Here is a 17,736-nt window from a genome sequence, read left to right on the forward strand (position 1 = left end):
GCTTCCTTCCAGAAGCACGTGGCCACGTCACGCATTGCATCAGACACCTCACGAAGCGCGTCACAGGGGATCCCCACGTCAAAAGAAACGTGGCGCTCTTTTACTTTCGTGACCAAACCCTGGACGTCGGATCCGAAAGGGATCCCGTGACCTGAAAGCATCAGGGCCGTCCATTCGAATCGTTAGTTTACACCCGTGAACCTCACCATCGCCGCTGGATTGAACTAAGCGGACGGCCGATACGAGCCCCGTGGGTCTCTATAAATGAGGTACGAGGGCTACGCTCGATCGCCATTAGCTGTCGATCGACTCGCGGGGTCTCGTGTGCGCGTGTTGGCGAAGAGGATAGGAGAAAGGCGAAAGGGAGGGCGAAGAAGAGAAGCGATATAGGGAAATAGAGGGTGGTGTCGGTTTCTAGGGTTTTTCTTGGGGGACCGAAAGCGGCTTCGGTCTTCGATTCAGGTTTTTAAATCGTTTATGGTTTCTTTCCCTCTCGCCTTCCGATTTTTTCTGCTCTCTTGTGGATAAATCTGGCTGGGATTTGGCATCTTCGATTTAGTAAGGTTGGTTAAAGGAGATTCGTTTTGAATTCTGGGATAGCAATCTTTTGGATCACGGTGTTGGTTTTGACTTTTAGGGTTTCTCCTGCATGGTGCGATTCGGAGGTTAGGTTTTCGATTTTTAGGGGTGGGGGGTGGGGTGGGGTGAAGAGAGCTTGGTTGAAAATTTGAGTACATTTAGGGTTTTATCTTGTGATTTCAGAAGCTCTGAATTGGTCTTTGTTGTTGGATTAGTGAAGGAGGATTTGGGTCAAGTTGGCATTTGTTTGTATTTGGTAGCAAGCTCAGGTTTACGGGATAATTTTCACTATTTCTAGTGTAATTGTGCATATTTCAGTGAAAGATCTTCCGGCCATAAATAATTTGCTAAATTATAGATTCATCCCAATTGGCCACTGATAGAATAATAATACGCCCTTCTTGGTAATTTTGTCGTTTGTAACCTACAAAGAAATAAAAAAAAGACAATCAAGTTATTTTGCGGCAAATAATTTGGATGCATTGCAACAGATAATGTTGTGCAATCTTTTCACATGATTGATGTGAACAGACAGATTGATTATATGGCACCAACGGTTCTTCTAGAGTACACCAATCAAAAGCAGATGAAGAAAAGTTCACAAGATCTTTCCTTTGCAATGGGGAAGCTGCAGAAATTATGTTCCGGTTCTGTCGTCGACTACCAACATGGATTAGAGGTGATGCTTGAATCGCAATGTTTTGCGAGCTCAACTCATGCTGATTCTAAAGATTCCACTTCTCCAAAGAGGAAGAGGTGCATAACCTTAAATGTGGGCAGATGCAATGGTTTTAATGTACCACTGCAGGTGATTTGTTTGTCCAAGATGTCTGGTTTTCAAAGAAAGGAATTGAAAACGAAACTAAAATCAGAGCTAGAGCAAACCCAGGTGTTTCAGGAGAAACTGAACTTGAGGAGTGTCTTAAATGTTGGTGTTACAACATCATCTTCTATTAATGAGAATGAGAAAAAAAGTGATCCCACAGTGCGGAGTGGCTCCCAGATGAAGCGTGGGATATCAGGAAAGTTTGAGTCTTCAAAAACAGCTGAACATCCAGTTTCTGCGAACAATTCAAATTTAGTGTTGATGAAACAGTGTCAGACACTCCTCAAGCTGTTGATGTCGCACCAGTATGGTTGGGTTTTTAACAAACCAGTTGATCCTAAGAAGTTGAACATTCCTGATTATTACACTGTCATTAAGCAACCAATGGATCTGGGCACCATCAAGAAAAAAATAACCTTGGGTGCTTACTCCAGCCCATGGGGTTTTGTTGCAGATATTAGGCTTACTTTTACAAACGCGATGACATACAACCCACCGGGTAATGATGTCCATATCATGGCAGATACACTGAGCAAGTTCTTTGAAACTCGGTGGAAACCAATAGAAAAAGAGTTAGCTTCAGCAGATGCACATGTTAAGAGAGAAACTCAAGCTCCCAAGTCAGTGTCCTCATCCAAAAAGAGGAAAATGCCCCTTAATGACTCCAATACCCCTGCACCTGAGAGTATAATACCCAAGATGACTGATGAGGATAAACAAAGTCTTACCAGACGATTGGAGTCACTTTTGGCAGATCTACCAGATTACATTATTGATTTTCTGAGACGGAACAGTGGAAATATGAATCAGAGTTGCGAGGAAATAGAAATTGATATTGAGACTCTTGGTGAGGACACACTTTTTGAGTTGCAAAAGCTTCTAGATAACTATTTGCAGGAGAGAGAGACAAGACAAGTGAAAGTGAAGCAGTGCAAAGGGGAGGTACTCTGTTCTGTTTGGGCTTTATGGGGTTTTCTCTTTATTGTTTGAACATTAAATGTTTTAGGTAAATACAGCCATTAATGTACCTTGTGCAGGTGAATGAAAATGGTGTACACACTTCAGCGATGTATTCTTGTAAAGGTTTGTATTCTTGTTTGTGCATATTCTTCTTTGAAGGATAAATGTACTTGTGGCCAGATACAAAATTAAGCTTGTGCCTTCTCATTCATTCTCAGGCAATGATTTTGCTGATGAGGATGTGGATATCTGTGGCGATGATCCTCCCATGTCTTGCTACCCTACTTTAGCAATAGAAAAGGATGCAAAGGCTAGAAATATTAAGTGTAGCAGTTCAAGCAGTTCAAGTAGCGATTCAGGTTCTACCGGTGGTGCGTACTTGTTTGCATGTGCTGGGTCATGTCCATATATCTTCTTTTTGCTTGTAATTTTTACATATCATCCTAGTTACAAGATTGAGATTTTGAGTGATTTTTTTGTGTTTATGTGGTAAAATCTTGTCTATATGTTAACAATACATGGATCCTTTTTTTTATGGAGTTGCATATTTCTCTCATATGCCAAATTATGATATTCAGTTTCTATTAGTTTGTTCCATCATTGCACCTATTCCTGCAATTTTCCATGTTAAACCAATCTGTCACCTTTGATCAATAGATTGATTCCATCTATTTCCTTCTTTTGAGATCTCTGTTGCCTGTTCTGGTACTCCAGTAGCTAGCAGTAGAAATGCCAATAGGAAGATGAAGCGGGAGGCTGAGCAGAAGAATAAGGAAGAAGGGTTGAGGTGTAGCATTAATAAAAAAAACAAGGAACCTTGTTTTGTTTTTAATAATTCTATTTTGGATAATTTTTTCTCGGTTTTTTGTTTAATCTATTTTTTCCAGTAAAAGCTACAAGTTTGGTGGAACTCATCCTGATTTGGTGAACCTTGATGACTACTATGTGCATTTGGTTGATGTGCAACAAACCACATAGGATTGCTGTGTAATTTTCTTTGTTAATTCAAATGTACTAGATTTTGCTACCATTTTGGCTTTACCATGTGTTGTTCTAATTTGAAATACGAAACATTGAATGTGTCTTGGGAGATCAATTCAGTTGAATTATTTGTTAACTTGTTGGTGGAGTCATTTTTCTGTCTTGTTATGCTTTTGACATTTTTAAGCTCTAGTCACTGATGGTGTCAATTCATATTGCTGTGGTACATGTCGAAGGTCATGTATCATGTGAACATGGTATTTTCCCGAGTTTAAAAAGGGTATGCCTAATGGACCCAACCTATGCCATGGACACATATCTTGTGTTGACCTGTTTGTCGTCATGTTTTGAGCCAGCATGAAGCCAATATGTTAGCTTGAATGCCATTTCACATGCTATTGAAATGCTCCCTTTACTGAAATGTTTTGTCATGATCTCTTCCAAATTTTCATCTATCTAGATACCCTTGCAAAATTGTGAACTGCTTTTATACCACATTAAGTGTTAAAAGCCCATTTAGATGCCTTTGCCAGGCTCCATCATTTAGCTGTTAGCATAGTGATTTATGGATATAAAGACTAAAATGCCCACACCAGTGTTTCTATATGTGGGTTCTGCCTATCCTCAACGCTTGCCTTTAAGGTGTCTGTGTGCAGTTTGAAAGGGATGAAGCAGGCAAAGAAAGGGTGGGTTCCACCAATAAATGAAAATAAGAGAGAGAGAGTATTTTAAGTATCTTCTCATCCTGAAAGTCATTCTCCACCAATATATGGGTTCTGCCTATCTTCAACGCTTATAGGGGTAGTTTGGGATTTTTTTTTGAATTAGGGGCACTGTTTGGTAAAAACCAAAATGGGGGTATTGTTTGGGAAATACCGAAAATGTGGGTATTTTCTAGCGAAATCGTCCAAGGTCAAATAGAGGGAAAATGTCAATCAGAGTTTTCAGATGTTGGCATGTCTTGTAAATATTGCTTATTGTCGCATCTAAGCGATTTTTGCATCTGCCATTTGACCTACAAGTTGCCTTGGTAAGTTCTCTACAGCAAAAAATCTCTGTCAAGATGTATTTTTTGTTGGATGAATTCTAGGTCTGTGGTCCATGAATTGCAAAAATGATACCTTTATTGGGTTAGACGTTGTGTCTTATTAAGATTGGTTATGGTTGAATTAAAGCTAATTCAGTTTTGTTTCATCTCCTTGCAGTAAACACTTTTCATCTAACAATTAAAATAGACCTTTTCAATTTATAACCGATTCTTCTTTTTCTAGAGGTATTTGGAACAGCTTCTGAGTTCTTGAGCATGTTTTTACTTGGAATAAGGCTTTTTCTTCTTTTATTTTGGTTCCAATGTATCATATCTCCTCCCATTAGATTAGCCAAATTGGATAGAAGCACCCATGAAAAAATTCCTGGGTTGATGTATAGGACTCCATTAATCAGGTTTTTGAGAGGTGACATAATTTCCTTTCAGCTTCAAGTATCGATTTGATCAACCTAAACAATAGTGTTAAAAATTACAAGATGAATATATGCTCATTTTGGTTCATTATCTTTTTACTTTCGATTATGCAACTTTGCTCTCACAGACTTGCACCTGCAGCTGTACGGCACCCTTGTTCTCCACCACAATGATGGTGGTTTGACATGCTGCTAGATGTTGGCTGCTCTCCCTTTCTGTCCACTCCCTCTCTTAGTACACCACTCCTGTCTCACACTTTGACACCTGTGCTTCTTCTCTGGTGGTGCTCTGCTTTTAATTCTATTTGCTAGTCATCCCTTTCTCCGTTACTATCCATCTCCCATGGTCCCATTCTACCTTTTCACTTCATCAGCCTTTGGTTTGTTAGATAATGTAGTTCATGTGTACATATTACTTCTTGTAAAGGAACAACCTGAAGTATATGTGTATCATCTTGTAGTGCATAATAATGCTTCAAAAAAAGAAATTTTTACTAATGTAGCTTTTTACTAGTGTTTGGTAATCTTTCATATTATCTTGAAGTATGTTATAATACTTTATATTAGTAGTTGATTTCGTCTCAACTTCTGGCGAGTAGTAAATGCCTTTTGAGTTGAGATGAACTCATGATTCTCGTTACTTCCAAGCATTGGTGGTTGGGATGGTTTACTTTCCATGTTGGATCTGGCTAGAAAACAAACATTCTGCTGCTTTGTCAGATATATGTTTAATATCATTCATGAGAAGGCATGGATTTTGAGTTGAGAATATGAAGCATGTTATCAGGATACTGTGTTCTATTAGATTTTGATCTGAGGTTATTCTTTTGCACTCATCCAATGATTTGGGTGGATGCAGTATTGCTGGTTGTTCATTAGCATTTATGCCAGCTTATATAGATATGATTCAGTGCTCAATTTTAATTCTGGTACTTGTATCTATTATTATGCCCGTGTTGCTGGTTAATTGCAGTCAATATTATTCATCCAGCAATTTATATAAAAAAAATTCTATAGGTGTGCTTTTCTTAGTTTTTACCTTCTAAGAAGTCCATCTTCTGCGCATACAAAAACTTCTGGACATTAATCCTTTCTTGAAAATGCTGACATGCCAACCCAAGTACCTTGTGGGGCCGGTGGCCATACACAGATTTTCCCATTGTATACAAGTCTAGTGTTCAAATGTAATGATTGTGGTGTCATTTTTGGATTCTAGCTTAGATTCTCTGTCACTCTCTTACTCTCTCTGCTTCCTCTCCCTCGCTGAGAATAGACAGACATGAATTGACATTAAACTTCACATCTGAGGCCACAAATCACAAGTCGTTCTTGAATACAAGTGGGTTAAAAGCTGTATTGAAATGAGTTTATACCCACAAACCATGGAGGGTGCTATCCACCATAACAGTGGGAAAATCCACAGCTTGCTTAGGATGGGAGTAGTGATCCAAGCTAAGGTGCAGCAGAAAATATACACTTATTACATCAAACCTTTTGAGTAGCACAGTGTGCCAGTGGCAAATTCTGGTTTTTTTTATGTGTTAGCTTAATCTATGAATTTTGTTTTTTTAACTATTTTTGTCGCTTCCCTGAAATTTTACTCATTTAAGTGTTGGCATTTAGACCACATAATTAAAATGTATCTTATTTGTTATGTGAGCGGTCATTTGTACATAAGTGCTATGTATGACTTTGTACATAACTGTACTTAACATTTTTCAGACAGATTCTAATACAATGGAACATATGACAATGTATAAACATTCAGTGGCATATATTTTGTAGAAAAGTCTAAGTTTCAATGTTCAGTGGTGAATATGTTCTCATTAAGCTCCATTGAGGGTAATGCCAACAAGACGATCGTGAGAGTACCTTGTCATTTCTAAATGATTCTTTGTGTCTTCTTTTGTTTTATATAATATCTTTGATGAGGATTCAGTCAGTGTGCTTTGCCATGAGTTTATAGATTGTTATGAACATGTCAAAACTACTTTTTTCAATCCTATATTTGGTATTCGCCGTATATCAGCGACTTTATCTATGCTATAGTAACTTCTTGGATTTGATGTTTCCTAATTGTCTATTTGGTTAAGCAGACTTAGTTTTATGATCATCGTACAATATTTTTTTTCTTAATGTAAAGGCACTTGGCAGTCACATGATGCTTCATGCTGGCTTGATATTTACTATCCACCTTCAGTTTTATGAGCAATATTTTCTTGGTTTCACCTTGCCACTGAATAGATTTCTTTGGAAGTTTCATTTACCTGGTACAGCTTCACCTTTATTTTCCCCCTAATTTAAGTTGGTAAAATTGTGCTTCTATTTAATCTTAGTTCTTCTTAATCAGAACTTTATTGTTCTAATGCTGACTGTTTTATGTAGCTTAAGTTATTGAGGATTTTCACTTGATTTTCTTTTGTTCTTACACTGGTAACTGCTGCATAATATCAATATTATCAACATGTAAAGTCCACTACATTTCTTTAGTAGAATCTTATATCTTATGTTTTTTTTAGAATAATTAATATTAGTTGCAAGTCCTTTATTATTTTTAATTTCTTGTAGAAATTGGCTTGTTGGCTAACTTCTTGATATAAAATCAAACATGTTTTTGGAAAGTTTTGTTTCACATATTATTTTTTTTTAAATGACCTTTTCTTGGAAGTCTCTTAGCATCACACAAGTTTACTTGAGTGTGACCTTTTCTGGATTCTAAATTTTGTTCATTTTTATATTTAGACTCTGACAGTTCCACCGGGAGTGAACCAGAGGAGCAAGTTTCTGTTCCAAAAGATGCTGCTAAGGTATGTCTCACAATGTGACACCAGATAGTGAGGTATATGCTTCCTGGACAATCAAACTGGTTTCTTTTAGTGCTAAATATGCCCTTAATTTTTATTTGATGTTTTCTATGACATGCTTGCTCATCCTTTATTTTTGGCTTCTTAAGAATTAGATATTCATGAACTTAGTTAAAATTTCTGTTGCTGTACTTTGCATCAGGAAAATTCAGGAACTAAGGCAAGTTCTGATCAAGAGAAAAGTGACGTAATGAACCCACTTGACTTTAATAGTAAGTTTTTGATGTCATAAACCATTGATTTAAAATAATGGGAAATCATTTATTTTGTTTTTAGTTCAGCATTAAATTATCTTGTATTATTGGCAATTTGCAGGAACTTGGAGTGGGTTGAGTCAGTCAGAGAAAGATGCTCATCCTAGATCTTTATTGGTCGAGGCTGATGAGTGCCAAGAGGGTAAGCATGAATTTCTAAGAAGATATCTATGAGACCACAGGGATTCTAAGCATTTAATTGCATGGATCGGCTTATCTTTTCCACTGGAAATTTTAGGGGAGCATGCTCCATCTGAGAGACAAGTCTCCCCACAAAAGCTATATAGAGCAGCTTTGCTTAGGAGCCGTTTTGCTGATACAATTCTCAAAGCTCGGGAGAAAACTCTTCACCAGGTTGGTTAAACAGTGACGACTGGTCAGCTGAGAATTTAGTGTAATGCTGCTTTGCATGTATCTTGTGCATGCATAGTCTTGATTGATTATATATGTCGCTGAGGTCAGGGTGACAAGGGGGACCCTGAAAAACTACGGCGTGAGAGAGAGGAAATTGAACGACAGCAAAGGGAAGGTAGCGATGCTTCTCACCCTCATCTCCCTGCACCACTTACTCTTGAAGTTCAATTTGTGTAAGAACCTTTTGTTCTATCCTGGTACAGAGAGAGCACGGCTGCAAGCAGAAGCTAAAGCTGCTGAGGATGCTCGCAGACAAGCTGAAGCAGAAGCTGCAGCTGAAGCTAAGCGCAAAAGAGAGCTCGAGAGAGAAGCAGCACGTCAGGCTTTGCTCAAGGCAAGTATCAGTTTCTGTTTGCTGATCTTCTTTCGTTGTTCTGTGCCGTTGTATATTCTTTAACTGTAGATATTTCTGACATCACCGTAGATGGAGAAAACTGTGGACATCAATGAGGACTGTCGGATTCTTAAAGATCTGGAAATGCTTAGAACAGCTCCAGCTGAAGAAATACCGATGTCCCTTGATGAGAAGTGCTCAGATTATTATCTGAATGGCATAGGGGGCTTCAAACTTGGTGGTAACCCTTTAGAGCAACTTGGGCTATTCATTAAAGTCGATGATGAAGAAGAGGAAGAGGGTGAACCTAAAGGTGCTCCTGAAATTGATGTCGAGGAAGGAGAGATTGATTGACTGTATAATACTATATTGCTTAGATTTTGCTCTTGGATCTGGTCAGAACTATACATTCTGACATTTGGAAAAGATAATGCAGCTCAAGTGATTAGTTGGGCTGTTAAGTGTCTTGGTTGTGGAGTGTGCTTCTTCCTGGGGCATTAAATTGACTGCTGCTACCGTTCAGTGAATGGAGAGATTAAAGGTGGTTCATTTGCTATTAAGCCAGCATTCAGATTTGGAAGTCCGGTTTTCTGTTTCACAGTACGTAAGAGTTGGGGAAAGCTGAAAATTTATCTATGGTTCAGAGAGGATTGGCTTATTTGTTCCTTGGAAACCAAGCATTTGGCTTTCATGCTGGGAGATTGCTTTATCGAAATTGTGCATGAGGTTTCTTATCTCATAGCTTCTTTTTCATAATTAGGTTTCTTTATGTTCTCTGAACTGAAAAGAAGCAAATACATAGAAACAAATTCCTTGATTTTTCTCCTTGAGATGGTTTACTCTCGAACATGACACTATTTATGTTAAAAAGTTTGCCTAAGAGATGTACTGGGGCTTTGGGCTTTGTATGTTGCTGGACATTGAGTGAGATTGGAATCCTCTGCACTCTAAAAAATCAATGAAGTGAAATGAGAGACATGAAACCTTTTGTACTGGATTTCTTTTGCTGCTAGTGTTCTCTTTAATTTATGAGTGATAATTTGTTGGTGTTCTCATCATGAACTATGTTTATTGCACTAGCCTTCAGGAGTAATATGAATGTGCTACATTTGTCTTTCTGGTTTGTTTATCAATGGACTGTCCTATATTTACTTTCTGATTACTTTTGTTTATCAGAGTTACTGCCTCTCTTGCCTATCTTTTCTTAATATTTGTCCTATATTGCCTCTCTTTTCTTAATGGGTTTAGTGTTTGTAGATTAATTTGTCAGTATATTTATGAATGAATCTGTAACCAATCAACTTGTGAGTCTAAATTACTAGTTGCTCGTTAATACCATTACGCATTTGCAACCTTCTGGCTTGAGGTATTAACATTTTTATATACGCATCTGAAAATAAGCAAATTGATGCATCTGGGAATAAATAATTTTCAACAATAAGTAAATAATAATAATAATCAATTAAGTAAAATTAACACAAAGGTGATTTTTCTATAGAATGCTTGCATTTTTGGCATGTGTTAAGTGGTATCTCTATTTTACTTTTTTGTCCCTGATTTGAAAATATTCACCTCTAAAAAAAATATTTTTTTTGTTTTACTAATCTACAACTGTCATTTAGCTCATCTATAATTTTCTCTATAATTCTTTATTTAGTTCATTTATAGTGTCTTTCAATAATGCTTATTGTATTTTTATTGAGGTATTGAAAGCATTGTAAATGTTATTGAATAATATTATAATGATATAATATTATTTTTTTTAATATAGTATTATAATATAATAGTTTTTAGGTTTATAGTTGATTTGGTTGAGGTTAGGAATCCATTTAAATTATTTATAATGTTTTATAATATTTTTATTATGGTGGCCAAGATTTCATAATGAATTATTATTTTTATTGCTATTTAAGTGAGGTTACTACTAAATTATTATAAATATAATATATCAAATAATTCCTAACATAATATATTAAAAAGATTTGAATGCATACTTTCTTTTCTTCCCTCTTCCTAAGCTGCCGCCAATAAATTATCGTCGAGAAGGAAACCGAGCAAGTCCATTTTGATTCGATTCCCTCCTCCTTTTCGGACCTCCAATCGCTGCATCATATGAATGTTTGATTCAGGAGATGTCCGCCGCTCCTATAGCCTCTCTTCCACCGAGGGTTCGCCCTCGCTTCCATCCAGCTACGGATGGTATCATTTGGCTCTCTTATTTGACCTAATTAGGGCTCTGGGCACGGATTGGTTTTCCATTTGGCGATTTGAACTGGAGAAGTCCATTTTTTATGGTTTGTTCGATCCTGACTTCTTCGTTTATTCTCGTTTTGCTGCCTCGTTGTCGGAGACACCTTTGGGCCTATGAGTCGATTTTGTTATATAAGCATTTATCGAAGTCATGATAAAATTAAACTACAAAAGGCTACTTCAGGGATCGTTTTGGCTTGTCGGTTCCCAAATCGGCATCTTTCTCGGTGACGATAGCTGCAAGCTCTATGACATGTTTCCATTGATGTTTGATGCGGTTCGACCAGCATGATATGTATACATATTCGGAAGTTGAAATTATTAGTTTTGAATAACAACAAAAAATGGATCTCTTTGGTGTTGATAAACTTTGCAGCTTAAGATGCACTTCAGATGCTAGTAACAGTATCAAAGTTAATATCTGAGATCAAAGAAGCAAGACTCAAGGGCAGAGCTTTAAGTGTTCGATGGTTGTCTTCAATCATATTTTCTACCGAAATATATCATCGGATAACAACAGAATATTTGCTGCCCGAAATAGAACAAAAGAGATGTGGATTGGTCAAGATGTTGACTAACCTAGTTTACAGGAAATAGTTGTTGCAACATGCTGTACATCGTTCTTTCCAATAACCTGAAGATGTTTGTTTAAAGCTTCTCAGTTTTTACTCATGTTTTAGCTAAGTTGTATAATTATGCCCATTCTATCCACAAATATTCTTGGCTTTGCCAGCAACAGATACGTTTTTCTCCTAAGCATAAACCAATAATTGTTTTTTTTTCTTTTTCCTTTAGTTTCTTATGGCTGGTGTAACATGGTATAGCATTTGATTGAATTTTCAGGGAAGTAAGGTAACCAGAAGAAGTTGCTCTACATGTAAAGCTTTTGACCTTCTATCTGGCCCAGGTTTTTATATATAGTTGGACAAGTAGTAAAATAGACAGAGCAGATGGCTGTTGTAGAATTTACTCCGAAAGGGGTTCCAACTGCAGTGAAGAATAGAAAAGAAGAAGAAACATGATAAATGTTATCTCTGGATGCTCCTCTTTCAGTGTTTGCTCTTCTATCATTTGTTTTTTTTTCTTTCTGGTTCTTTAGTTTACCTTTATTCTCAAAGACTGTTAAGTATAAGATTGGAAGAAACAAGATAAATGTTATCTCTGGATGCTCCTCTTTCAGTATATGCTCTTCTGTCATTTTTTTTTTCCTGGTTCTTTAGTTTACCTTTATTCTCAAAGACTGCTAACTATAAGATTGGCTCTACTTTTGATTCTTTTTATTCCCTTAGATTTGTTCAGCATAGGATTATTTTTTAAAAAGTGAAAGTTGAATTATTTAAAAGCTAATGTGTTTGCCAACTCAGGCGAATAACATTTTCCTCTACATAAGCCGTTAAGGTCCTCTTGAAGTTTTATTTACTCTTGTTCGTATGTGTTTGTGTCCCAAAATTTATGTACAATTTAGCTGGTTTATTTTCGTAAAATCTGTCAATTCTCTGGCTAAGAATATTGGATGATGCTTTCATGTTAAAGTAACAATTTTTGCACTGTTCCGGAGGTGAATAGTAGGATCTCTTATGTGAAAATCAAGGGTGAATTTTGGTGCCACCGTAAGATGTCCATTTGCAACTTTGGTAGTCAGAGCTAGGGTCATGGAACATCTGCTTTGTTGTATTTTGTATTAATGGGAGCCTTGTGTAATGGCTTACATTCTTTTTATTTCTCATTGCAATGGATAACATCCTCAAACTTTTCATACATAAAGCTTGAAACATTACAATATCTTTGAACATTTCAAACCTTGTAGGGGGCTCAATGATGAAGGTAATATAGCAACTTAAAATGGACTTGCACTATTAGAAACTGCTAGGCCTTTTTAAATTTCACTGGTGTATCACTGAAAGTTTCATATATAACTATATATATAGACATATAACTTCCACTAGTGGATTGTTAAATATTTCATATATATTCCTCATCACACAGGAAATTACAATACTGACAATAAAACAATCTACTATCCTTTTGGCTTGTAAATGGAGCATCATACCTTTCAGCCTATCAAGCATGTTGAGTTTTCAAAGAGCTTTGCAGTTCTAATGCTCACCATTTGTTTTGCATATAATTTTATGAAGAGAAATATGTTCTGTTTTCTTTATGAATTTTTGTTGTTTTTGGCCAATTATTTTTTGTTCTATATATAGTAATCTATGCATCTACAGCTCCTTGTTAGATTCAATTTTAATTCATTTGAGCAGGTAAGCTGTTAATTTGACTAATTCTGAAGTGCTACTTACAGATGTTTTGAGAAAGATTTCTAATTTGCAAGATAGTCTCTCATGGGCAAGCAAAGGGTTGCTTATGGAGTGTGTTATCACTCATTGACGCCAGCACATGAAAGGTAAATGTTTTTAATCAATGTTGTTGACTGATAGTTCTACTAAACAATGACGTTTCTTAGAAATGAATACAATCAGTTGGTTGAACTTTCTTCTAGAGAAGTAATTGCACTTTTCAGATTATTATTATTATTATTTTGTTTCCAACTGTTGATGAGTAACCTCTACTTCCCTTGGTGAGTTGTTTTGGATTTCCTGAGCTAGTCACTCCATTTCAACAATCTGGTACTCGAGAGCATGCAGTAAACAATAGAAATTATGCATTCCATCAAAGCACTTGTCTGCCACAAAAAATAGTTACATTAATAAGGCTCGCCGTATCATACTGTACTAGCGTTTCGACCCGGGCTCGGTATGGTACGGTACCAGTGTACCGGGCAGTACATCAGGGTGTACCAAATAATTTTAAATTTTTATACTGTAGCACTGCTACAGTATAGTGCTGTAGCACTATAGCGGTACCGGATGGTCCGCGTACCAGTAACCTGTCGGACCCGTACGTATCGCCCGTACACAGTGCTACAGTATAGCACTGTAGCACTGTAACGATACCGGGCGATTCACGTACCGGTAATCTGTCGGACTGGTACGTACCGCCCGGTACGGGTGGTACGCTTCGGTCTGACAGACCTTGTACATTATAATAATATGAACAAAGCAACATGGATGAATGTCATTAATAGAAACCATATAGCGGAACGAAGCAACTAGGTCTAGGGGTGCGTTTGGGGACACATTTGAAATGTGTATTTGTATTTAGTAATTTTTTTTCATATCACATTTAGTCTTGATGTTGTATTGCAAGTGCTCAAATGTTGATGTTATCTCATAGTAACAATAGTATTTCAGTATTTGTGGAATGTTAATATAATTTTTTAAACTCTGAAAGTACCGTATGACTTTATTTAAAATTACATAATTATCAATTTATCATAATAATTTAGTGAAAAACCAAATTTATTTATTTTCAAATATTATGTTTTATTTATTTATATGATTATATTATTTATTTATTATATATTTGGGTCATATGAATTTTTTTATAAGATTACATATATTTATATATTTATTTACTTATTAATTTAAATAAAAACTATATTCGCTTTATAATAAATATTAAAAATATTAGATAGGTAAATTTATCACAAAATAGACTTTTGAAATATAAGTTTACCAAACAATACTTACGTGAATGCATATTTAAAATGTAGTTTTCATCTATTGTTTATTCAAACATTCAGGGCATTCTGCAATTGCACATTCACTCAACCCCTTTTCTCCAACTGCATATTAAGAATGCAAATGTGTTTTCAAAGACAGCCTAACTACAGTGTCTGTAGTTGATGACATTTTGTTCATATCTAATGAGCACCATTTTGGTAATACAATGAATCAAGCATGTCAGGCTAATCTTGTTGCCATCTACATAGTTGATTGGCAAGGTCATGAGAAAAATGCGTAGTCCTTTGCACTTAATATGATCGTCCTCATTCCTCCAATAGGTGATAAGATCATCAGTAGAACCCCCAGTATAATGCAGATCTAAAGATCATCAAGACGACAAAATTAGCTGCTGACTAATCTGAGAAGTTAGATCTTGAGAAGAGCTGACTTACCCAGTTTGTGATCCAAGACAAGCTGAACTTCTTTGGCTTGTAGATAGCTAGCCACATGATGCAGGGGAGCTGTGAAATATATTCACCATATGTTAAATAGGAAGAAGACAAAATAATTACTTAACGCAATCACAAAAACATTAAAACTTGAGTGGTTTGGCTTTTCTTTTATGTTGGTTCCCGTTTCAGACTCCACATTAGTAGGAGACTTGTCACTGGACCCTTTTTCTTTCACATCTTTGAACGAGTAGAAGATCAAGATATAGACAAAAGACATGTAGTTTGATGAATTAAGAGAAAGAACAGAGAATATGGCTTACAAAATAAGTTGTTGGTGCAAATGCAAAGCCTCCGAGAAACCCAAGCAAACCCCCAAAGAAAGGGACAGCTATGCCCACGAACATTGTAAATGCTGCAGAGGAATTATATTGAGAACAGATTGAACAATGTCTGTAGTTTTGTTTCTATAGAAAAATATGACTGAGGGAGAATGACTTTACCAACATAAGCACTTCTTGCAACTAAGCGAAGAGTAAGACCTGGCGGAAGGTGGAATTTCTTGACAAGCACTGTTTCTATCATGTCAAACACAGGCATGGCATAGATCTGCATGAATAGCCACATAACAAAGAAATGAATCAGAATGAACAATGAGATACTGTGGTACTCAACATTGTTCACATTTGCAGTGTCTTGTTCTTGTTGTTTTATAGTTGAAACAAACATCCAAATGTCATGTGGATTCAGATCTATGTTCTGGTGCCATGAAACTGAGTATGTTGGTTTCTGTATACATTTGTATTTTGATGATGAAATTTGTATTCTTCTTGATACCATAATAAATAGAAAGGAGCTGTCTGTGATTTAGAATTGCATAAGATTCTAATGTTTCACACTGTACCTAAATATTTATGCTCATGACTGATATGAAATATTTTTTGCATGATCGGTCAATTTTTTACGATGGAGATGCTATAGTATGTATTAAATGATTTTTTTTTACCTTCATATTACATTAACTAATGCAAAATTAGAGCATTCAAAATGAAAAGAGCGAGGGGAGAAATTAGAATCTTGCTTTAGAAATGTATTTTTACCAAAGTTCAATGGCTTCATTTTTCAGGTTATCAATGATGAGCACTATCAGTACCTGATAACTTCCGATGACATGGATCACGACGAATATATTGGCCGTTGCAATCAACCACCTTGGCTTCTCAAGGGTGATGAGAATGTTGTCATCAACAACATTGCCAAAGGCCCAGTATCCAATTAGAGCAACAGGGAAGTAGCAAATAGCAACAACAAGGTAAGCAACAACCACACCCCTCCACATTGGTTTCTTCGAAGGCTTCTCAGGAGTGGAAGGTATGGTTGCTTGGATTTCCAGCACCACATTGTGCCCTGCATATGCAAAGGCAACATCTCCCAGCGCACTGAGGAAGTTGAAGACAACTCCTGTTGTGGTTGAAGCCTTGTAGCTGTAATCAACATCTGGTTGGCCTTTCTCCACGGATGCAACCCAGGCAATGGTAGAGTAGCTGATCATATCGCAGAGGTTTGTCAAATCATACTCACAATTGGTGTTATGATTCTGAAATTTAGATCGGTTATAGCATTTCTTGAAACCTTGAATAAGGAATAAAGTTTTGGAATACCTATTTGATTAAATTTGTTTTTTTTTTATTATAGTGTGACGTGATTATTTATTTGGATTATGTTCCTTTAAGGGATCATAAGAGTTTTCGTGATATTTGAAATGACGATGATGTAGGTACCTGAGGGACATGACAGCCGCGGCCAAGGAGACGCCTGAGATGGAGTTGAAGTCGGGAAGCTGAGAGAGAACAAACTGCACGGAGGCGAAGATCATGATGAAGTAAGAAAGCTTGATGTTCTTGCAGTCGGGGCAGATGGTGTCGTGGAACTTCTTGATGGACCTGCCACCGGTGACCATGTACACGATGTCGGTGCCGACCTCCACGATCAGCTGCTGCGGGACGATGATCCAGAGCCCGAGCTTTTCTCCAAACACATGCTGTCCCAGCTCGTGGTAGCGGTCGAATCGCTTGCCAGGGACCATCTCGTGCATCTCCACCATCTGCCATAGGGTGTACAAGGTGATGATCCACGACAAGACGAGCACCGCCACGCCAGGCCCCCTGAGTTTGCGGCAACATTAGTCTGATGACACTCATCCTAGATCGAATTGAAGTTGGATTCGAAATCAAAAGATGATTTAACAATAAGATCATGAGATCGAACTTGCATCTCGTCGATCGAGACGTAAAGTCAGGTTCATTGTCAGAATCATAATCAGGTTTTTTCTTTCTCTGTTAAGAATATGAAATCATAAATGTTATCTCATCTACAGGCTTTAAAGGAAGGCTTTAGATGAGATGAGATGAGGAAAGTATACCATCCGAGTTCTGCCATGGCGTAGGGCAAGCTGAGGACGCCGGCGCCGACCATGGCCGTGACATTGTGGAAGGCAGAGTACCACCACTTGGCGCTCCGGTTCGAGGTGATGGGAAGCCAGTCGTCGATGGCCTTCTCCTTGCTCTGCTGCAGGTCATTGCGTTCCGGCTCGCTCATGGGACCCGAAGCTCAGACAACCTGCAAAGAGATGGAGAGAGGGACGCAACTAAGATCTGTGCTCCTCCTCCTCTTGCCTTCCTCTCTCTTTCCAGTTCCTCTTGCGTTCCTCCTTGCGACGGGGTTGCGTATATTGGAGATAGAATAGCTATGTTTCCCCAAAACATGTGGCTGCTGTCGAAGACCAAACGAGGCAAAGGAGT

The 17,736-nt window shown here is 37.3% G+C and overlaps 2 protein-coding genes and 1 long non-coding RNA gene across 5 annotated transcripts; 2 read left to right on the forward strand and 1 right to left on the reverse strand.

The window, feature by feature from the left end:
• The first annotated feature begins 306 nt into the window (after window positions 1-306).
• Window positions 307-9,665, forward strand: LOC103968439 (transcription factor GTE9). Of its 2 annotated transcripts, XM_009381665.3 has the most exons (11): window positions 307-462; window positions 1,111-2,347; window positions 2,443-2,488; window positions 2,584-2,736; window positions 7,550-7,614; window positions 7,814-7,883; window positions 7,987-8,067; window positions 8,164-8,279; window positions 8,388-8,454; window positions 8,543-8,673; window positions 8,764-9,665. In XM_009381665.3, the coding sequence occupies exons 2-11, from the start codon at window positions 1,124-1,126 to the stop codon at window positions 9,025-9,027; spliced, it is 2,217 nt and encodes a 738-aa protein (XP_009379940.2). In that variant the 5' UTR covers window positions 307-462; window positions 1,111-1,123; the 3' UTR covers window positions 9,028-9,665. The 2 variants fall into 2 exon arrangements, with proteins under 2 accessions (XP_009379940.2, XP_009379937.2); XM_009381662.3 differs by having other exon boundaries at window positions 307-2,347.
• Window positions 9,666-10,737: 1,072 nt separating this feature from the next.
• On the forward strand, window positions 10,738-17,442 carry LOC135651665 (uncharacterized). 2 transcript variants are annotated; one of them, XR_010501896.1, is made up of 5 exons: window positions 10,738-13,324; window positions 16,062-16,247; window positions 16,329-16,496; window positions 16,713-17,234; window positions 17,313-17,442. It is a non-coding gene; the product is annotated as an uncharacterized LOC135651665 (long non-coding RNA). The 2 variants fall into 2 exon arrangements; XR_010501895.1 differs by lacking the exon at window positions 17,313-17,442 and having other exon boundaries at window positions 16,713-17,305.
• On the reverse strand, window positions 14,576-17,533 carry LOC135651664 (lysine histidine transporter 1-like). The gene is made up of 7 exons (XM_065171933.1): window positions 17,358-17,533; window positions 16,717-17,100; window positions 16,089-16,479; window positions 15,439-15,544; window positions 15,259-15,350; window positions 14,939-15,007; window positions 14,576-14,864 (listed from the first exon to the last, which is right to left on the reverse strand). The coding sequence occupies exons 1-7, from the start codon at window positions 17,531-17,533 to the stop codon at window positions 14,766-14,768; spliced, it is 1,317 nt and encodes a 438-aa protein (XP_065028005.1). The 3' UTR covers window positions 14,576-14,765.
• Window positions 17,534-17,736: the final 203 nt, after the last annotated feature.

The sequence above is a fragment of the Musa acuminata genome, chromosome BXJ3-10 (assembly GCF_036884655.1).
Source record: "Musa acuminata AAA Group cultivar baxijiao chromosome BXJ3-10, Cavendish_Baxijiao_AAA, whole genome shotgun sequence".
NCBI classification, from domain to species: Eukaryota; Viridiplantae; Streptophyta; class Magnoliopsida; order Zingiberales; family Musaceae; genus Musa; species Musa acuminata.